This window comes from Ovis canadensis, chromosome 5 (assembly GCF_042477335.2).
Source record: "Ovis canadensis isolate MfBH-ARS-UI-01 breed Bighorn chromosome 5, ARS-UI_OviCan_v2, whole genome shotgun sequence".
NCBI classification, from domain to species: Eukaryota; Metazoa; Chordata; class Mammalia; order Artiodactyla; family Bovidae; genus Ovis; species Ovis canadensis.
This window is the reverse complement of record NC_091249.1, coordinates 43,291,091-43,313,460: the sequence shown is the minus strand read 5'-3', so window position 1 is coordinate 43,313,460 and position 22,370 is coordinate 43,291,091. Positions and strand designations below refer to the sequence as shown.

At 41.2% G+C, this 22,370-nt stretch overlaps 1 protein-coding gene and 1 long non-coding RNA gene across 4 annotated transcripts in view; both read left to right on the top strand.

Moving 5' to 3' along the window:
• PRDM6 (PR/SET domain 6) overlaps positions 1 to 13,507 on the top strand; it is a 111,031-nt gene extending 97,524 nt beyond the window's left edge. The window contains exons 7-9 of one of the 2 annotated variants that reach the window (XM_069591674.1): positions 5,281 to 5,457; positions 12,240 to 12,388; positions 12,502 to 13,507. In XM_069591674.1, coding sequence (XP_069447775.1) covers positions 5,281 to 5,457; positions 12,240 to 12,375 — 313 coding nt within the window. In that variant the 3' untranslated portion in view covers positions 12,376 to 12,388; positions 12,502 to 13,507. The remainder of the gene's footprint in view (positions 1 to 5,280; positions 5,458 to 12,239; positions 12,389 to 12,501) is intronic. The other variant, XM_069591675.1, reaches the window with a different exon arrangement.
• Positions 13,508 to 15,658: 2,151 nt separating this feature from the next.
• Positions 15,659 to 21,410, top strand: LOC138441145 (uncharacterized). Of its 2 annotated transcripts, XR_011257265.1 has the most exons (3): positions 15,659 to 15,723; positions 18,163 to 18,231; positions 19,343 to 19,804. It is a non-coding gene; the product is annotated as an uncharacterized lncRNA (long non-coding RNA). The 2 variants fall into 2 exon arrangements; XR_011257264.1 differs by lacking the exon at positions 15,659 to 15,723 and having other exon boundaries at positions 17,295 to 18,231; positions 19,343 to 21,410.
• Positions 21,411 to 22,370: the final 960 nt, after the last annotated feature.

Below are 22,370 nucleotides of genomic sequence, written 5' to 3'. Positions count from 1 at the left end.
CAAAAAACATTTATGCTTTAGCATAAGTTTATTCCAGGTGGTGCAGTGGTAAAGAATCTGCCTAACAATGCAGGTGATGCAATCCCTGGGTCGCGAAGATCTCCTGGAGAAGGGAATAGCAACCCACTCCAGTATTCTTGCTTGGGAAATTCCATGGACAGAGGAACCTGGCGAGCTGCAGTCCATGGGGTCGCAAAGAGTCAGACATGACAGAGAGACTAAGTGTACACACAGGCACATAAGCTTATTACCCAGGCCAGGGCAGCTTGACAAACTTGTGCTTGAACCAGGAATTAGAAATCCCTTTCCCTTCTGTTTTTTGCTGCAGAAACTCCAAGGTCCCACTGGGGGTAGTGGTGGTGGTAGTGGGGCTCCAGAAAGGTGTAAGCAAAGCCTTCAATCACAGTGGGTTATTTTCTGATGAATATATTCTATTTTATTCTCTGCAGAATGTCTTTACAGTGCTTATCTTTATTTTGCATCATTTTCCTTTCCTTCTTGATTGTACCACATGGGGAAAGCTTGCCTTTACCCTCCTGAACACACTGTCAGCCGCTCACATTTGTGTTTTAAGCGTCCTTGTTTATATAATTGTATGCTAAAGTACCAGAGGGGAAGATAACTCTAGAAAGAGCTGTTTGATGGGAGGAACCTGAAGATAATCCATCACCATAATAGTTGCTTTGGAATGCATCAGTGTTTCTGTTCCATTGTTTCCCCTTCCCCTACGTGTGAAGGTTATCTTCTCTCTAGCTTTCCATGTTCTCCGAGTGTCTTGGCTCTGTACTTCTGCCAGTCTCCTGAAATCTTTTTCTCCTTACATAGAGCTTAGTTCTTTTCTCACTCAGTACAGCCTACAGTGACCTCAATGGCACCCCATTTGAAGTCTCTGGGGATGGGCTCTTGGGCTTGACTGACGGGGAGCAAGGAGGGAACATGGGCCCAGCTGAACAGCTTTTGTCCTGGAGGCTTTCATGCCATGAAAGAAAAATCAAGGAAGGATTAATAATATTTTAAACCAAACCACACTTAATTTTGTTAAACGTTTCATCCTTTTCCTATGTGTACACCAAACCAATTACAGACGCAGAGTAAATGAATTGCACATTTTACTCGTCATCTTTGGCAGAGAAGCCACCAGTTGCAGAGAATGCCAGGGGATGCACAAAACCGTCCTTCTGCTTTCTTTCTACTTAGAAATTTACCGGCATTGATATATGCTAACTAAATCGACCCAGGCTTTGTCTATTTTTTTAGATATTTCATTGTTGAGGACAGAGCACCTCCTAGTTTTTCTTGAAACTTGATATTTCTGTGTTGGAACAAGCCACACAAGGTTATTTAAATTAATCCAAGTTAAGTAAAATAGTATTTTGGTTTCTTAGTCTCCCTAGCCACATTTCCAGTGTTCAGTGACTGTGTGTGTCTAGTAGTTCCCCTGTTGGATAGTGTAGATACAGAACGTTTCCATCGTGGGACAGCACTGCTAGGGATCTCAAGTAGTGTTTAAAAAGAAACAAACAAACAGCCAAAAGCTTTTTCTGGTCACTAGATGTTATCACTTTGTGAGGAATGCTCGTTGCATTTGTTTGGAGAATAATAAAATGATATATGTGTATGACAACTTGGAGAGAATCAAAGTGCTTTAGAAAGGAGAGTCTCATTTAGTTGCCCAGTGACCTGCAGTCCTACAAAGAGTGAAGCTGAACACAGCACATGTCGATGCCAGACTTCCTGTGCTGCTTTTGCATCAAAGGGATGCAGAATTTGAGAACTGAAATTGATCGTATCCAAGAGTTTGATAAATTAAGACTTGCTTTTTTGTTGCTGTTGATAGTTTCATTTTTTTCACTTTTAAAAAAGTCTTTTATTATTTGTAGAACTTTTCAAACCCCACCCTCTATTTTATGAGTCTTTTTTTAAAAAGTACAATTTTAAAAGGTTACTTTCCATTTATAGTTACAACACAATATTGAGTGTATTCCCCTTGTGCAATACATCCTTAACGCTATCTTACACCCAAGAGTTTGCATCTCCCACTCTTCCATCCCTGTACTGCCCCTTTAACCAGACCCTTGACAAGTTAATGGGAATGTTAGTCATCAGAATAAAAAGCTGAGAAATGGCAAGTGATTCTGTGCCCTCAGACCCGTTTAGATGTAAACAGAGAGGTGAGGAGTCAGGGTGTGCTAATAAAAACATACATACAGAGTCTTAAATCCTGAGTCAGTTGTTTCGAAACAAGTTGTGACATCTGAGATTCTGTAGTAGCCATGATGTTTTCTGAGTCCTGCTCTTGGGCATGAAGATTTCATTCTGTCTTAAATGTATTCCTGTGTGCTTAGGTCAACACTGGGATGCAGTCAATGTTAAATTTACTTTTTGATCATTTCCTTTTATTCATTCTTGAGACATATTGAAAATCCAGAGAAAGAAGGATCTTGTCTCTATTTCCTAAGGGCTCACTTTCCATATATTTTGAGGCTGAGAGAGAGGCTCTGTTATTATAATGGCAAATAGAGTACACATTTTGGTACTAAATTCTACATAAAATAAGTATCTGCAAAGGTGAATGTGACAATATGGTCTAAAATCTTACTCTTCAGGGTACCAGAATTAAAGGGATATCACTTTGTTTTTTGGGATCAGCTAAAGTAAAGTTTGTTCCTGTATTTCTGTTCTAGATTTTCTTGTTGCTTGGAAGTCTCAACGGTTTACCAAGTTACTTTAAATAGTCTATATTTTAATTAGTGGGACTAGAGACAAAACTGTGGAAGACTGGCTACAGGGCACTGGCTGGTACAGACAGTGGAGGGTGGAGGTTGATGGTTGATGCTGTCTCCCGTGAGGCTGTGTCTTGGTGAGATCCTTAGGTGGCACGTGTTTGTTGATTATCTAAAAGCAGGAGCAGAACAGGATGGGATGTGAGAGGGCAGCTAGTCCAGTCCATCCTGCTTACCAGAGCGATGAGGAAACAGGGAAGTTGGGCAACTTGTCAAGTCCCACAGCTGATTAGGTTCAGAAGCTGAAGCAGGACTCATCGCCGTTTCCCTCATTTGAGGCCATTCCATTCATTCAGCTGAATTGTGCAGAGTTTTAAAAGCTGCGCCATAGGTCACGGGATACCTAGCAAACCTCTCTCAGGCTAGTACTGGACAAGGTGATGTTTTAGAATCCAGTTTGCCTTTCATTGTTGTTACCTTGATATAAGAATGCAGCAAAAACCCCTCTGTGGTCACTTCTTCTCTTTGGTGTGTAAATCTTTGCCACCTTAATTATTAGCATAAGAAGGCTGGAATGACTTCTGACTACAGGAGATAAATCACTCCAACTTTTGACAGCAGAATTAGAAAAAAAGAAGAAAAGATTAATTGGTTTTATTTAGTGGCTTATTTTTTATAGTGATAGCTATTAAAAATAGATAACCAGAGGCTAATAAATGTTAATGGTCCTTCACTATTAGAAAAATCAATTGTCAGTGGATATAGCATATATTAATACATTATTTTGTTTATGATCTTCAGTAACATTAAAAAAATTCACCCCAAGAGAATGATTTCTGGCGGACCCCTCTAAGGTTAATGGTTACTACAAAGAATAGATTTGGCAAAAGGACATTCTCATCTACATATAATTTTAATGACTTCAAAGCTTTGTTTTATCATTGTAATAAAATGCACGTGCAATTTGTCAAGTTTGATAAACTCCTTACCAAGGACTCGTATATATTTCTTTGAAACTTGTTTGAAAGCAGATAGATTTCTAAATGTAAGTAATTAAAATTGTATAGTATTGAGTTATTGACCAATCCTGGACTATTAATCAAGCTAAAAAATTCTACAATCAGTGCTCAGTGTGCTGAAGCCTGGTAAAATAATAGTATTTGTGTTCAGTGAGGCAAGTAGCCACAATTAAGCACTTCACTTGACAAATGAGAGGGTACACTTTATTTTGCACTTAATTGAATTGTTGTACATGCTCGGTCGCCGTTGTCTCCTGGCCCTACATTTTGGTTTCCAGTCATTGAAACGTATGCATTTGCTGAAGGTAGAGCAATTAAGTCTGTTTTAGTCACTGGCTTTCTAAACACAGCCAGAAACGTTTGAGCCACAAGCCAGGGCTTCCTGAGCTCTCTTGATATCACTCATGACAGATTATTAATTTTCTTAACAAAACTTTTGATAAAGAAATTAGAGCCCTGTCAAGGAATGATATGAAATAGCCTCGAATAGGGAAAACTCCCCAGGTTTTATATCACTCACCAGATTCTGCTTAAGTAAGCAGAAGAACTTCTGTAGAGAAGACAGAATTTTAATCTATTTTATGAAAACCAAAAATTGATTTCCTTCTCAGGAGCTGAAAAGAACGTGCTCCGATAATCTTGCTAATTATCAGGTATTTGTCACAACTTCCTTCCATTTGCTTTTGCATCCCAGTCTTCCTCCTGCAAACATAGTGATATCCTGTCATTTCTGGGCTGCTATAAATCATCGCTTGCTACCAGATTAAACTGGGGAGCTGAAGTTTCAGAAGAAGACCCAGTGGATAAATATAAGTCAGGGTTGGGGGTGGGGAGAGAGTAAATTGAAGTCAGGATGTCTTTTTCAAAGAAGCAAATCTGAGTGCATGACCATGTTGATCTGTGCGCTACCAGATAGCCGCACGTTGGGGATGTGCTGTAGACAGAGCCCAGGACTACCTAGTATCTTTTATGCAGCTTGCCAACTTGCCTGCCTATTTGCCTGGGACTTAGAATAAAGTCCAATCACTCTTGAGTGACCTTGGCATCAAGAGCTTATTTCCTTTGAGAACAGTTTATCCTCCATTTTCTGAACTGACAGAGATAATAATAACTGCTTTCCCTGAGGATTATCGTAAAGATTAAACCAGATAATTGATTTTAATGCACTTTGTAAAGTTAAAGTGCCACAGAATTACGAGAGACAATTACATATTTTCTCTTATACCATTCTCCTTCATCAAGTCTGTACTCTCAAAGCTCCGATATTTGCCTGGGGGTGGGGATCAAAATAGGAAATAGAAGTTGTGGAAATGGTGCAGTTAATATTGGAAAGGAATATTCATGGGGTATTGAATGTGTCTCATCAGCTTTGTGAATTTTGTTTCTGTGGCAACAAGTATAGTAATGAGAACCCAGTGGCCCCAGCTCTATGCTTTGTAATAGAAACTGAATGCTACCAAAACATTTTGGCCCTAGCCTCGTGATGCTAACTTCTACTGTAGAATATAATGACCAGGTAGTGTCTTCATTTGTTGCAGACCTTACCAATGCGGCCACTGCTCCCAGTCCTTTTCCCAGCCTTCAGAACTGAGGAACCACGTGGTCACTCACTCCAGTGACCGGCCTTTCAAATGCGGCTACTGTGGTCGTGCCTTTGCTGGGGCCACCACTCTCAACAACCACATCCGAACCCACACTGGAGAAAAGCCCTTCAAGTAAGTAGTGGCTCGTGCTGCCTTCTTCCTTTCTCCTCACCTTTCCTGAGAGCCGGCAGACAAGGTGGGCAGCAGTGCCCAGCTCAGCCAGCTGCTGGAGAAGGCTGGGTGCAAAGTCAATGTCCAGATTGCAGAATTACCTACTTGTGTAGTAGCTGATGCTGGGAAAATGAATTCAGAATATTTATACACTGAGCCTGGCTTGAGCTGTGCAGCCTTGAACGTGAGACATTCTTTGTGATCTGTTTTCTCATAAGTAAAATCAGGAAGTAGGAATGAGTAATTTAGAGATTCTTTCTAGTTTCTCAGGGTCTGTGCCTCTGGAATTTGAACTGGGAGCCTCGCAGAGTGCCATCTGTGGCCATCTGCAAGGTGGCCATAGTTGAGAACAGCTGAATAACTGTCTCTTGGGAAATTTGAACCCTTTAAAATTCTGATGAATGATTTCCTCCTCTTTTGTATGTAAGGAGGTTTGAATCTATTACAGCAGCCAACTGGTAGCTTTTCAGTGTGCCCTTTTGGATTTCAGACTTCCATGGAAGTAACAGAAAGAAAAACAAAACCAAACACAGGACATGTTTGAGTTCTTGAAGATTCAAGGAATGTGGAAAGAGGTAGACAAGGGCTTTGGCCAAGGCAAGGGCACCTGAGCAAGAAACGATGTTTCTAGATATAGCACAGTCATGAAAACAGCAGACGTCTGAATGGCCTTTTCATTCTCTCACTCATTCATTCATGTATGTGTGTGTTCATTCATGCAGCAAATATTTATTGAGCACCTTCTTTTGTACTAGGCACACTGCTAGGCATAAGAGATAAAAAGGTGAATGAGACTCAGCCCCCTAATCTTTGAAGATTCATAGTTTTAGGGGAAGCCCAATTAATATGCAAGTATTACCACATAGGGTGGAAGGCGCAAAATTGCAAAACAGCAAGGCATGTGTATACAGTGTTTCAGGTAGCATGGAAGTGGAGTAATTGATGCTCTCTGGAGGAGATGAGGTTTAAGATATGTTTTGAATGCTGAGTAGGAGTTTTCCAGACATACAAGGGAAGAAGGCTTTCTGGAAGCCCATGTGGGATATGGAAAGGCTTGGGAGTGTGAACCAGCTTGTGTGAACAATTGGTCATCTCAGAACAGGTTTTACTGTCTATGTGATAGGCTCTTCTTTGTTCAGCCCTCTTATATCTCTCTTTGCTCATTTGCCATGATGACTTTACTTGATTAAGAAAGAGCATGAAAAGGGCATGGATGTATAGTCTGTTTACCTTCTGTTCAGTTCAGTTGAGTCACTCAGTTGTGTCTGACTCTTTGTGACCCCATGGACTGCAGAAAGCCAGGCTTCCCTGTCTTTCACTATCTCTTGGAGTTTCCTCAAACTCATGTTCATTGAATCAGTGATGCCATCCAACCATCTCATCCTCTATCATCCTCTGTCGTCCCCTTTTCCTCTTGCCTTCAGTCTTTCCCAGCATCAGGGTCTTTTCCAGTGAGTCAGCTCTTTGCATCAGATGGTGAAAGTATTGGGGCTTCAGCATCAGTCCTTCCAGTGAATATTCAGGGTTGATTTCCTTTAGGATTGACTGGTTTGATCTCCTTGCTTCTATAGGATAAGATCAAGTAAGAAAGGAAATGATTCAGGCAGTAGGAGGCGAATCCCCTTGCTGGTCTCAGCCGAGGAGTCTCTGCAGAGTCTCAGTCCCCATGCTTTTCCCTCCGGACCGGTTGGGTGGAGCATGTGGTTGCCATGGTGCTCAGCCAGAGGCGGGGCTTGGCTCACAGTGGCAGAGTCCTGCTGGTCTGCATCCTGCATGCCTCAGTGTCTGCAGCTGAGGGAAAGGTCATAAACACTCATCTTCACCCACTTCCTCACCAACTAGTAACCTTTATTCATTATTCTTAACTATTTTCCATTGTGGTTTAATTTACGATATTAATTAATAATTGCAACTTTTCATTTTTGTCTGTGTTTGTGGGTGGAGCTTGTTTGTTGCATAAGACATCTGGTGAGGGGACTGGATGAGGTCTAAAAATCCAGCCTGCACCACACCAGGCAGGCCGTGTCCTCTGGGGCTGCCATAGCCCTGAGGAGCCCCTTTCTTTCTAGTCCACTGTGAGGACCAAGTGGGTTAGCACAGCCCTGGAATTCCCTAGGGCAGATGTCTGTGTCCTGCACAGTGGGCTTTGTCATTGCCCCAGGTCCCCAGGGGCTTCACAATCTCTGGCTTCACCACTGCTCTGGATGTGGGAGATGCCAGTGGCATACTCCCTGTGCCTGTGAGCAAGAGAGCTCTTCAAAAGCAGAGATGCAAGAGGGCCAAGGATCCTCGTGGCCCCTTATAACAGAGAAGGTAGCCAGACAGAGGCAGTGCCAGGCATCAGATTGATTTTTATCTTGTTGCTGTGTAAATAGATTTTAGTAATTAATTGAAGAGGCTTCGGGGTCAGAATGGGAAATAGATTTCTGTTAATGTTAAGGTGTTACTTAAGTGTAACCTCGTTGACTCCACTCAATTTTTTTCCTCTAACATCCCGTTTTTGTCATGTTTCCGATAAAGGTGCCATTTTAACTTAATTTTAATTCATCAGATTAGTAGTTCCAGGACTTTAGTATTTGTGTGTGTTTTTTTTTCTCAAAGTATTCTTAGGGACCATAACCTAATTTCATCTGGAAAAACAAAGAAACGCGAAAGTTGGTTGGATTAGATTCTTTGTGCATGGTTTAGTTCCTCCTGCTTCTTCTTGTATTAAGATAGCCACATGCTGCGGGGTTTTTAAAAATTTATCAAATATATGTTGCCAGGGGAGACCTGAGTGAACACTTCCTTTGTAAGTGCAAGATATAAACGTCTTCTAGGAAATGGAGACTTAAATCCTTCAGTGTATACAACCGGATCGTTCAGGATTGAACTATCCCAGGGGAATTTTGGGAATCTTCCAATCATAGCTCATGGATATCCATCCCATGGACATTTGTAAATATTTTGAAGATATCCTTTTACAAGCCTATAAAACAAACATTCAAAAAAAAATTTGTTGCAGATTAGTCAGTAAAATGGGTTTTGCCACAATAGTTAATTTTACTACTTCAACTAATGGGTATTGACTTAAACAATTTTGCAAAGAAGGAAAAGAATCTTGTTAAGAAGCACAACCCTAAACTGTACACTTTGGGCAGCTTCCAAATAGATGCCCCAAAGGATTCAGTCCCCAAACTGTCCCACCCACCCCAGGGCCTGGGAGGCCTTTGCAAGATTCTCGGGGGGCCAGGCCCCAGCAGGGGAAAGCCCTTTATAGCTTCTAAAATCTTCCGATGAAAAGTGGCTTTTCAAGACAGATCAAGATTGGTGCCGTATAAGCAGTCCGGAGAAGATCTGGTATTGAGAAGAGAGTTTCATTCCAGGCTTTGTCTCATGGTGTGACTGGCTGAAATCCCACTGAAAAACTCCCCTCTCCTCCCTACCCCCATGCTCTAGGTAGACCTTGAGCTTGTCAACAGCTAACCTGGGCTGTGGACTCCGAATGTGTGAGGTGAAGGAGATCATAGGAAAAGCACATTTCAAAGGATCATATACTTTCAGTTTGTACTGTGAGACTGGAAGTTGTGGAGAACAAGGGACGAACATATGACTTCATTTCATCTCACAGCAATTGCCAAGCGCTTTATCAAAAAGAGGAGGGAAGGAAGGAAGTTGTCAGTCTCAAACTTACTCTTTACAGTAAGATCTCCTTCTCCTTCTCTGTTATTAAACATAAACTCTCAAGATTTCAGGGAGGCTGCTCTGCCTGGAATCCATGTGAGCTGCTTGATGCCTGGCTTCTGGGCCTGGGAAGACCAGGAGTTTCTATAGAATTTCTTTTCCTCCTCATCGTTAGAAGCAGGGGAAATGCTCATCACTATGTTTTTGCCTTAAGACAGTTTGACTTAGTATAGAATATAATCAAAGGATATTCCAAAAAGCATCTTATATTTTAACAAGATCTAGGCAAAATCAAAGCAAATCAAAAAAGCACATCAGTAAATATGCATAATATGCAATAAATGTGCATTGCATCATAAGTATGAAGCAACCTGATTTAATTCAGGAAGTATTCGGTGACAGGCCATAGAGGACCAGAAAGAAAGCTTCCTGCATGTTTTCTGTGTGACAGAACTTGACGTCATTTTACACTTCTGTCAGTTTCAGATGACAATTGTTAAACTCCCTTTGAACCTATCAGCCAGTCAACTATCATGTTAAGTAAAGAATGATCTCAAATCTAAAAGGAACTCAAGTGTTATATAAGATGCCCACATTGGTACAAAGCTGGGGACTTGCTCTCTGCTGAAATATTTGGACAACTTTCTCTTCGTTGTTCCTGCGACATTTCCTTCAAGGCTGTGACGTCAGCACCGTGAGGAGGACCCTGTGCCCGGCAGGTCTTTTGCTCCTGGATCATTACCCATGTCTTTCCTTCTTTTTTTTTTTTTTTTTTTCCTGCTGAGTAGCATGAAATCCAAGCTTGAAGGTTCCCTTGCCCAGGCACTTGTCTGGGATTGTAATTCAGGATTTGTTCAATCCCAGTCCAGCTGAAGTCCAGCTCTGACCTGCCAGAATCTAAGTATTTACTTTGAGTCTGTCCTTCTGATGAGTTCTGTTGTCTATGAAAATGATTTGTGAAGCGATTTGTTTCTAAAATTAAAGATGATGAACATAAAACCAAGGCTCTTTATTAAAAATGGTTTTCTATCAAGCTTTCTTTACTTCCTTAATTATATAAATGGTATTCTTATAATTACCAACACACATAAGTATTAATTCTGATAGCCTACTTTTTTCCAGAAGGGGAAAAGGATCCTTTCCTAGGTAAAGGATCTAAGTTAAGGTAACTGTCTACATATCTGCATATATTTCCACTCACACTTGGTGAGCAGATGGCCCTAGAGAAGATTTTTCAGTGATGATCTCAGGAGCCTTATAGATTTAGTAAATCTCCCGACTATGACAACAACAAATGGTTCCATGAGTGTAAATATCTGGGAGGCATTTAGGCAAACACATGAGAAAAGTGTCAACCCACCTCGTACTGTCTGATGCTTATATATAGACATGCACCCTTGCCATATACGAAGCACTACGCTTCCCACTTCTGAACTGTTTATATTCTGATACACAAGATCAGAGGTACAAAAGCGCAACCTACGTGACTGGTCATTCCTTGTAATTGTTCAAACTCTTCAGCTCTCTTTGAAATTGGTTCTAAAGCTTAAAGTTTTTAAAAAGAAATATAATAATTTGAAAGTTTATCAGGCAGTGAAAGGTAGTATATTTTGACACACCAATCCAGTAACTAATCAGTTTTCTAATAAACAATCAGCAGCTCACTGGCATGTCATCAGCACTCCAGGAGCTCTGGAGAGGGGATAAGCTGCCCATGGACGTTAATGAATACACCAAAAATCATTAGCTGATCAATACTTCTGAGTTATTTTCATTGAGCTGATAGGTCTGATACATTAAAGCTGACATTATACATTTGTCAAGATCACAGTGCAGTTTTTAACAGTGGAACAGGCTGCTAAGAATATTCTCTGAAAGACAATCAAAGAAACACAACTTCCTCATCCTGACACATCCAGCTGGCACAGGAGCCCTGAAAAATCCAAGTGTGATGGTCAAGCTCCAGCCTCCCAACGTTAAAGAAATAGGTGGGACTCCCTAATATGGATAGAGGTGATTTATTTTTATAGGTAATTGTCTTCCTAGCAAAGCACTTTGTGTACTTTACTCAAAAGGAAAATTAGAGACCCTCTGACTGGATAGTGGGGCTCACAGCATATGAGACGCAATGTGGACTTTCTGCTGAGGGCTCCCCTCAGCCCCACCAGTGTAAGAACCTGAGACCAGAATTGCCTCATTTAAAAGAAGACACGTGTCTGCAGCTCTCCTCAGTATCTTTTCCCTCAAAGGTTTGAGGAGAGGACATTAGGGGGAGAGCCAAGGTGGCTGCTGTGCCCTAGTGGGTAGCTTGACCAATGCTGCAGGTAGCCCAGACAAGCGGCCTGAGGGACAGGGAAGCCACCATCTGTGCAGAGCTCGCTTCTGCAGCGTGTGCATGTGCACGCGTGTGTATACACACACAATCATTGGTAACCAGCCAGGAACAACCACCACCATAGAAAAACCAGAGGACACCATTGGATGCGTGTGTGTGTGTGTGTGTTCTGAAGATTGTGTAGCCATCAAGCTAGTTGGTATGTGTTGCATGGAAGATGTGTTAGGCCCAAGGTCTCTAGATTAGCTATTTTATTTTTTAAGTTAAGGAGACGAGATATTCTTGAAACATGATGCCAATTTTGTCCTTAATGGACACACCAACTCTTAAGTATGGCCCGCATGTACATTCTTTCTGCTGTGTCTGGTAGAGAGGTGAACCTGAAACACACAAACATTGATTGATTTTGAGTTTTTCCCATCCCTCTGCAAACATTTTTTAACCCTAACTTTGGTTGAGGTGCAATACTCTAGCTTTGGCTCGAAAGCGGCCACTCATACCCACCTCCCACACTCACCACAGACTAATGCATTGCTTCCTCCAGTTTCCAGATTCAGGGCTGATGGCTCTCTGGCCGCTGTGTTGAGGGGAGTAGAATTCCCGATTTCAAATTAGCAGCAGGTGAAATTCTATTTGTCATCCATTTCTCTTTGGGGTTACGGAGCAGAAAACTGCAGACAAGCTGCTGCTTTGATGGCTCACTCCTAAAAATCTCTTTTTGTTCTTTATCTATTTGAACTGACAGTGATCAGAGCTGCAGCAGGACAGGGCCCTCTGGAGAAATCACCTTCCCCCTGCCTATTGACAGATCCCTCTGTTGTGCATCAGCCGGGCTTTGTCCCATCACAGGCGTCCGGGCCTTGGAAGGAGCCACCAATTAAACCTCTTGAGCCGGTAAAATCTGAAGCCACTTTGGAGTGTCTGTTCTGATTAGGCAGGATGAGAGGAAGCCCATCACCCTGCAGGCCCCGCTCCCTGGTCTCAATTTTCTCTCTTGCCTCCTCCAGGTGTGAGAGGTGTGAGAGGAGCTTCACGCAGGCCACCCAGCTGAGCCGACACCAGCGGATGCCCAATGAGTGCAAGCCAATAACCGAGAGCCCAGAATCAATCGAAGTGGATTAACTGATTGACTGGTTGGAATTAAACTGCAAGGAAAGTCATGATTAAATGTCACGGACACTTAAGCAAAACCAAAGATTTCCTCGAAGCAACTTTCAATCAGTCCCAGAAAACCAAAAGCAGTAATAAAATAAGTAAGATGTTAAGAGATATTGATCCTGGCGTGGAAGTCAGACCAGGAGAGAGATTATTTATTTATGACTAGGGATGAGACTCATTTCAGTGGACAACCAACCTGGGATGGCTTACATTTCCAGGCCCACCATGTATTTGCTTTGTTTCTAAAAAGCTTTTTTTAAAAAAAAAAAAAAAAACAACAACTGTTATTTAATACCAAAGGGAGGAATCGGATGGGCTCTTCTGCCCACAGTTGTGACTGAGAATGCACAGGGACTTGTTTCTCATTGCACCTTTTTTAGTAGCATGAATTCAAGGGGACCCACTGTACAACCCTTCTTCCTGCTGTTGTAGTTTGGCCTGGCCTCTGCCTCAGGCTGCCCAGCGGGGACTACGGATGCAGTTGCTGAAGCCTTTGCTGAGTCCGGGCCATCTTCAGCCCCACAGGCACTCCATGTCTGTTTTCCATGCTTACTTCTCATGCACTTTTCTCATGGCTCCTTCTATCCAGCAGCTGGTCTTGATGCAGAAGAGCCTGAAAGTGGAAGAAGATGGTTTAAAATTTAAAATTCAAGTGGAAAAGAAAAATGGGGACTTACCGTGTCCTGTCAGGATTTCAGAAACATTTAAAATGTATGGAGCTTCATAATACAGTATATTATTGTTCCAAAGCAGCTAGTTGAGAAAATTTTGTTTTCATGTTTTCAGTAACATTTTAGCGTTTAAAAAAAAAAAAAACCACGAAAATAAAGTACTTCAGTGAGAGGCTGAATATAAGATATTAAGCTTCCAGTAATTTTTTTGTTGTGTCTATGAAAGCATTGAATTTGTGGCAAAAGTAATGCCAAGCCCCACCATCAAGACCGTTGTAGGCATCTTCATCTTTCTTGCTTGTACCTCCAAGGGGAAGCCTGGGATGCCCTCCTGAGTGTGGGGGAGCGTTTCTGCAAAAATAGGTGAAAATAGCCCAGACAAGGAAACCTTGAGAGGAGGAGCCATGCAGAGGGTTATGGTTCAAACAGACTGCCCTGGAACAGCTAATTTTATCAAGAAGAGTTACCTTCTCATCCCCTCTGGCCCTTGATAATATTCTTCCTTCAGCATTGATCCACTGAGAGAGAAAGGAGTATGTGCGCAGTTTCACTGACCTTTGATTGAGTGCTAGGAGAGCGAGTGTCGCTTCAGCTAGCCTTGGGCAGTTCAGCAACGGTGCTCAATGAGATTGGGTCCCATTTCCGAGCAATGATCCAACATCAGGAAGAACTGACAGCTCTCGCTTATAGGCCTTTAGCTCCCAGCGACATTGGAGAGACTGAGTCTACCTTGATGACCAACGTAAATCTGAACAGCTTAGAGCACACACCAGCAGCAGTCTTTGTAGGTTTCTTGGTCACGTGATATCAGGACACACCCTTTTAAGGAATTCCTTGTCTTTTTAGCCTTCCCATTGTCTCCCTATAACAAAAATACAAGACACATAACTGAACTGGTCACTGATAGGCAAGGATATCTGTGGTTTGGTTTAATCTGTCGTCACGTATTTTGTTCTAAGAAATCTTCCTTCCCTTTTCATTTCACTTTCCCCATCCCTTAGCACCCATTCTGCCACATTTAAAATGGAGTGAAACAGGGCCTCACTAATTGTGTTTTAACTTATTTATATATGTCTCAATCTTTCATGGAGTCTGGCTAATTCTGACCTCCATTGTCCAATCTGAAGTCATTCACATTTCCCCCCATTTCTTGTTGGCCCCTTGTCATAAAAGTAGTAAGTAAGCTGTGCAACTGTGTTGCTGTTTCTGATGGAAAATACTTTCTCTGGTGGATTGGAATGTGTCGAACTTTTATAGTTTCTTATCCTAAGTGATGGAGACATTTGACAAAAACAGGTGCCCTTGGGAAGGGTGGAAAGAATTATGTAGTGGTGCTAACTGGAAATCTGCAAGACAGTAACACACTGGCTACACTGATGAGCAGGCTGTTCCATTTACTCAAGTTGAAACATTTGGTTATACTCTTTAAACATGATAAGGAACTCACCTGTTCATTTCTAATATTGTTTTCCATGAGAAAAACCAGTTCTGCGTTTCGTCTCACTTCATAAGTTTTATACAGTGTACCCAGCCAGGGCCCGTGAGCCCCCATGCGAGTATGGGAAGCCTTCTCTCTGCCCTGCAATCATGTAGTCAGAGTTTCTGTGACAGTGACAGTGGTCTCTGCCAGTCAAGTGGCTTTGCCAACTGATCCCAAACTCCCACTTAATATGGTGATAACCTCAATGCCGAAAGATTCTTCTAACTTCCTGCCCACATAAGCATCTTTTCCTCCTTTATAAGTAAGGGATATTTTTTGCCATGTCTTTGCCACCAAATTTAGCCTGAGAATATTTGCCACTTGATAAACAGAAAATTGGGAACATTCAGAATTTTCACACTGCTGAGCCATTGCTGGCTTCTAGCAAACTGGCCTTGGCCTTCAGTCTACTGGTTAAGACAGGCCTACATCTGTGGATTGACTTGGAGCCCTGAAGCATATACTAGCATCGCTTGGGTCCTAAATGCTTTTAATCAAAGTGTGTATTGGGCAGGAGGGTGGTGGAGGGAGTGTCTCCTTAAAACCTACCAACGATTGCTTTAGCCTTTTCTGTTTAAAATTAACAGGTATTCTCTAGCAACACTGCAAATGGGTCGTAGATGCTGCAGTCATCAAGAGTCGCTAGTTTTCCTTATATCCTTATTTTCGCTGCTTGACAATAAGAGAAAAACTGTATAGAGAGAAGAAAAACTCAGAGTCATTGTGGAGGGGGAGGAGATCTAAGATGAGAAAGGGAGACTCTCTGAGAGTCTGTGTTTGGCTCTTGAAGCAGCCCTTCTTGCCCCTTTCTATCATTGGAGATGGGATTTTTTTTTTTTTTTTTTTGCCAGAATAAGACATGCCATCCCAGCATATGCCTGTTTGTGTGGCTAAGAGCCTAAGCTAACAAGTAATCCCAGGTGGGTATGCAGATAGCATATTTCTAGAAAAGTCTCAGTAACTTTAGATAAAGCCAAATATTTTCCCCAGGAAACGTGCATGATTTTTTTTTTAAGATAAGCTTTGCATTTTGGTTGTCTTTATCTTTAAAAATGACATTTTTAAAAGGAGATATGCTTTTATAGAGTTCTTAGGATAATTAAGACTATAAAACTAAATCTTATATAATTTATATAATTTGATTCAATCAGTAAATATTTATTGAGTGTCCCTTCAAGTATAACCTTATGGGGGGAAAACTAATAGGGGTAGACATGTGTCCTCACACGGCTTACAAGTTATTGGATTGTACTTTGGGAAAACTTCATTCTAGTCAAGATAGACAAAAATTTACTAACATTTACCAACTCATCAAATTTTTTTCATCAGTTGGTTGTTTCATTGTTTCATTCATTTATTCATCAAGTATTTACTGAACTCTAGTTTTGTATAAAGACCCCATTTTAGGTGTTTGCTGTAAGGAGTTTTATTTGAATGACTATTGATGAGAAAATAATATCTTCCTTCTAAGTGGCCGGCTAATAGCAATGGATCTTTTATGGCTTTAGACCATTGTCTCTGAAGTTACAGAGATTGCTACAACTGGGAGAATCAGAGAGATGTAAATTCAGCTGGTGACCAGAAGGTAGCAAGTTTCAAAACAGATTAAGATATACAACTTGGTTTTCTTTGTCTGATCAGACCAGCTGTTGTTTCTTAGCAACAATCTCAAGATACCAGGATTAGGGTCTGGCTCTTAGATTTTTATGAGCCTCTTCCAGTGATAAGGCAACAAATGGGGACAGGGCTGGAGCTGCTCAGGACAGGAGCTCTGCAGACCCTGTGTGGGTCTGAGTGGCCTCATTAGTGTCAAGCCTTGGCAATGTGGTCCTTGTCCCCGGTGCATGGCTGTGGTGCTCTCAGAGGTGGGGACTCCTGACTTGCACTCAAGAGCTTCAGAGAGCCCTGTCAGGGTGAATATTCACTGCTGGTTAAAGATAGCAGTTTTGATAACTTTGTCTTTGAACCTCACAATCAAGTTCTTCTTAAAGCAGTAAAACTGGAGTGTCTCCCCCTTTAGTGGCACCACCTCCAAGGCCCCAGGTATCTGGGACCTTATTGCAAAACCATTTGCTGATAATTGGCTCTGAGTTGTGCATATAAGAAACTAATGTTTCGTTGCTTTTTGTGGTAAAAGTATCATCATTACTGTTACTTGTTTTGTGCTGATTCTGAAAATCAAATGTAGTGCCTGTTGAGCTGTTTAAAATGGGAAATGTGGCGGCATCTCATGAAGCAGGGTATTTCCGGAACAGGATGGGGTCATGGGTCCTCCGAGCAGGCGCAGGAGCCTGTGTTGAGGAGCAGATCAATCATTTTAGGGCTACATATGCCTCTAGAAACTAGGCCAAGAACAACAAATAAATAAACACATTTTTGAAAAAGTGAGTTTCAATTTTCCTTCCTTGATGTGAACTTAAATTTTATTTCCCATAGCCTTTGCCGATTCTTGACACCGAATCCTGAAAGATACTGAGAGAGGTGCTTCTTTAAGTGACAACAGTAGGTTCCAGATATGTCACTCATTTATCAAATTCCTTTCAAGATCAAGAGGTTTGGAGACATTGGATGAAGTGACTAGGTGGATGTTTAGGTCCTTATCCACCCAAGAACTGAGGCTTTCCCCACTGCTAGTGCTTATCTGAACTACCAGAAAATAACAACAGGATCCCAGGAAAAACCACATGTTTCAAGACCTTCTCAAGATTATATTCTACAAATCCAACAGTTAGCTTTCCCAGACAACTGACCAAAGAGAGCCAAACTGAAAAGGATATTGCTTTATCTGGGGAAGCTGTGCCACAAATGTTTAGCCTGTAATCCATGGTCATGTTTAACATTTAAAATATTTATTTGGTTTGTTCTTTTAAGTAATGGATGTCAGATGTTTCATCGAATCAATATGAAAAATTATTTAGAAAAAACAAAAATATGTCAGAAAACAGGAAGCCATTGGATTGTCTGCCCTATGCATTGAGATGCTAATCTGTTGAGTAAATTTTAATGGAAAAATAAAATCTGAGCTGCTTATTCCCTCCGATGTTGATGAGGATAATAATGATAGCAATTTATTTTATGCAATCACTGTTAGGCATCATTCTAACTGCCTAACATGGATTATCTAATTTAATCCTTGTAACAAAGATAAAATTATTATCCTTTTCTCTTATATTCTTAATCTTATCTTTGCAGTTCTACAATTTTCCCACTCCAAAACCATCTGAGAGTACTTTTTAAAAGGGAAAATATCTTTATTCCAACTCTCTTTAAGCATAAGAGCTTTTTAAACACAAATATAATTTGTCAAATGCATTTGTGGAAAAAATGCTAAAATATTCTCAAAATATGTATTATTGCAGTTGCTGATTTTGTCATCTCTCAACCTGTGCCTCTGGACAGCAGAATTTCAAATATCCCACTGCTAGCAGGTATTGTTTTGTTTTTCTAAACTTGCAAGTAAAACTCCACATTAAAAGAAAAAAATCCTCTCAAGCATATGATACACATTAGGACAGATGGCAACAGGAAGGCAGGTTATGTTGGACATTGGCCAAGAAAAAGTAGGCTTGAATGCTATTGACAAGCAAAAACACATCCTGAATGGGGCCAAGTGAAATCTGGTTTTCTTTCTTTGTTCCGACTGAATGCTAAGTGAGTTACTTTGCAGGCATCAATGGAGTAATTATGCAGTTTTGTCCATTAAGAATATGAGCTTCTGTGGCTAGGCTGTTGGTTCAAAGCACTGAGGTAGAGACACTGGACTCATAGGTGTGGTTTGTCAAAGACACAGATAATGTACTTCTATGCACGAGGTACTCAAGGAACCAGTTCAAGTTCTTAGATACAATCTAGATGAGACTATTTATGAGAGGTATTCAGGAAGGAAGTTTATAAAACTTCCTGAACTGAATTATAAGCCAATTCTTTACTATGGTCCTCAGAGTACAGTCTGTGTTGTTTTCCCACAGATTCTAACAGGCACAGTGATTGTCAAAACAATGAATGTGTTTTCCCCGCCAAACATGCTGCCTGACAAAACAGCCCTGTTGCTGCTTTTCTCCCCCAAGCTTGGCACATCACTCCGTACTGAAAATTATTATCTTGGTACAGACCTCAACAAATTGGGTATGTTTTTCTACAACAGAACTTGTGTAGGCTTTTAAGAAGTCCTATCCCACAGCAGGTGATCCCTGCATTTTGGGAGAGCCGCCATTTTAGACCAGCTCCCCACCAGCTCATCATCACTGTTGATCCCCATTCAAGCATCATCTTAATGCTAAAAATCAACCCTGTAGACTCCCTTTTTCCAAACAGTTTAGTTCATATACTCAAGCTTCTCCCATCTTGGTGAGAATGATATAGTGAAAAATAGGCAAGTTTTCTCTCCTTAGAAGTTATAGGTACTCTGTGAAAGAGACTTCCTCAGGTATGAATGCAAATGCCAGGTTGGTGACTCAGATATTGAGGAAAACTTTGGCTCAGATCAGCAAAATTAATTTGGAAACCTGATGTTCCTTTAATTTATTTTGTTATCTCAAGGGGAGGACATCCAGCTTTGTAATATGCTAATAAAAGTGTGGTGTGATGACTCACCTAGAGTCAGACATCCTGGAACGCGAAATCAAGTGGGCCTTGGGAAGCACCATGATGAATAAAGCAAGTGGAGGTGATGGAATTCCAGTTGAGCAATTTCAGATCCTAAAAGATGATGCTGTTAAAGTGCTGCACTCAATATGCCAACAAATTTGGAAAACTCAGCAGTGACCACAGGACTGGAAAAGGTCAATTTTCATTTCAATCCCAAAGAAAGGCAATGCCAGAGAATGTTCAAGCTACCACGCAATTGCACTCATCTCACCCACTAGCAAAGTAATGCTCAAAATTCTCCAAGCCAGGCTTCAACAGTATATGAACTGTGAACTTCCAGATGTTCAACCTGGATTTAGAAAAGTCAGAGGAACCAGAGATCAAATTACCAACATCTGTTGGATCATAGAAAAAGCAAGAAAATTCCAGAAAAACATCTACTTCTGCTTTATTGACAATGCCAAAACCTTTGACTATGTGGATCACAACAAACTGTGGAAAATTCTGAAAGAGATGGGAATATCAGACCACCTGACCTGCCTCCTGAGAAACCTGTATGCAGATCAAGAAACCAGTTAGAACTGGACATGGAACAACAGATTGGTTCCAAATCAGGAAAGGAGTACATCAAGGCTGTATATTGTCACCCTGCTTATTTAACTTATAAGCAGAGTACATCATGAGAAATGCTGGGCTGGATGAAGCACAAGCTGGAATCAAGACTGCCAGGAGAAATATCAATAACCTCAGATATGCAGATGACACCACCCTTATGGCACAAAGTGAAGAGATAAAGAGCCTCTTGATGAAAGTGAAAGAGGAGAGTGAGAAAGTTGACTTAAAACTCAACATTCAGAAAACTAAGGTCATGGCATTGGGTTCCATCACTTCATGGCAAGTAGATGGGGAAACAATGTCAACAGTGAGAGACTTTATTTTGGGGGACTCCAAAATCACTGCAGATGGTGACTGCAGCCATGAAATTAAGACACTTGCTGCTTGGAAGAAAAGCTATGACCAACCTAGATAGCATATTAAAAAGCAGAGACATTACTTTGCCAACAAAGGTCTGTCTAGTCATAGCTATGGTTTTTCCAGTAGTCGTATATGGATGTGAGAGTTGGACTATAAAGAAAGCTAAGTGCCAAAGAATTGATGTTTTTGAACTGTGGTGTTGGATAAGACTCTTGAGAGTCCCTTGGACTAGAAGGAGATCCAACCAGTCCATCCTAAAGGAAATCAGTCCTGAATATTCATTGGAAGGACTGATGCTGAAGCTATAACTCCAATACTTTGGCCACCTGATGCAAAGAACTGAGTCATTTGAAAAGACCCTGATACTGGGAAAGATTGAAGGTGGGAGGAGAAGGGGATGACAGAGGAAGAGATGGTTGGATGGCATCACCAATTCGATGGACTTGAGTTTGAGTAAGCTCTGGGAGTTGGTGATGGACAGGGAAGCCTGGCGTGCTACAGTCCATGGGGTTGCAAAGACTCAGACACGACTGGGCAACGGAACTGAACTGAATAAAAGTGTGATATTTAGTTGCTATCAAGGCATTGTATAGATTTCCCTCATATGCTAATTAAAATTTACTGTAAATGTTCTCACTGAAATAAAATATGTCTCTCTTTAGCTTCCCCACAAAGAAAATGCTAGAGTTAGGGCTCTATTTCAGTCTTGATTTTTGAGGTTTGAAAAATTTTAACAAGTCAGTCAAGAGAATGACGAGAAGCTTACTGTGAATGATGAGAATCCCTTGCTCTAGAGGCTGCTGATGTGACAAGAACAATTATCCTGGCATTAGAGTGGTAAACAATTTGCTTGTTTTTTTAAAAAAACTTACTAAACTCACATCTTAAAAACCTACAAAGAACCAATGAACTCATGCATGCAACTGTACTCTTATGATAGAATCTACCAGGATTCGATTGTGTTTAAATAAAAAACACATTTAGAGATAATTGGCCAAGAAACATAAATATATTTGATAAATAAAACATTCCTATGATGACCTGATCTGCCCTTGGATTCTTTCTAGTCCCACATTGGTCCTTTTTCCAAGTGTGAACTGTTTAATTCTAGCATACAGCTTAGGGACTAGGCAGTCAACAAACTCTTGGAGGGGAAAACATTGGCTAGAAAATGGAGTGAGAAAGCTTGTAGAGCTAGCTAGCAGAAAGGCTGTTAAAATTCATGCTTGTGATTTATCTGGTATACTTGAGATGGCTCTCATGCTCATTTGTTAATCCAAGTTGGGTCCCCTCTCAAGGAAACTCATGTTACAGAGGTCCAGCCACAATTCTGTGGCTGGATGGATGTGATATTTTATTTCTGGCCTCCATAAAACTTCAAGAAGTTTACTTGCTCTGAGAGGAACCTGGATCTGTGACTCTTCTTGATATCCATGGCCACGGGGCTCTCGATCAGAAAGCTCAAGTCAGCTATTTCATTTATCTGTGATTCTGTTAGATAATAAAATTCTGCTTGTATCTGAGGAAAAAGAATAAATGAGCTTCAAGGATTAGCAAGTACACTGAGGCTGGAGCGGATGGAAAGAGGCAGAGGTTGGAGAGGTGAGGTAGGAGAGGTAAAGTGAGGTGGACCATTTAGAGCCTGGGGGGCTATTGTGAGAACTTGACTGCTTCCTCTGAAGTGAGGTGGGGGAAAAACTGGCTTTGAGCAGTTTGAAACTGCTCACAAAACTGGCTTGAGCTGACTGAAAAGGATAATTCTGGGTGATTTGTTGTGTATAGACTGTAGGGGGATGTGGGCTGAAGATGGTAGATGATTAGGAGGGTATCTCAGTACAGATGGAGAGGGTGATGGTGTCTTCCACTTGGATGGGAGTGATCAGCATGGCAGGAAGTGGTTAACTTCTGGTCATAATTTGAAGATTGTCAGGATTTGCTGATGGGTTGGATGTGGGGTGTTACATAAAGAGAGGAGTCAAGAATGACTCCAAGGTGTTTTGGTCTA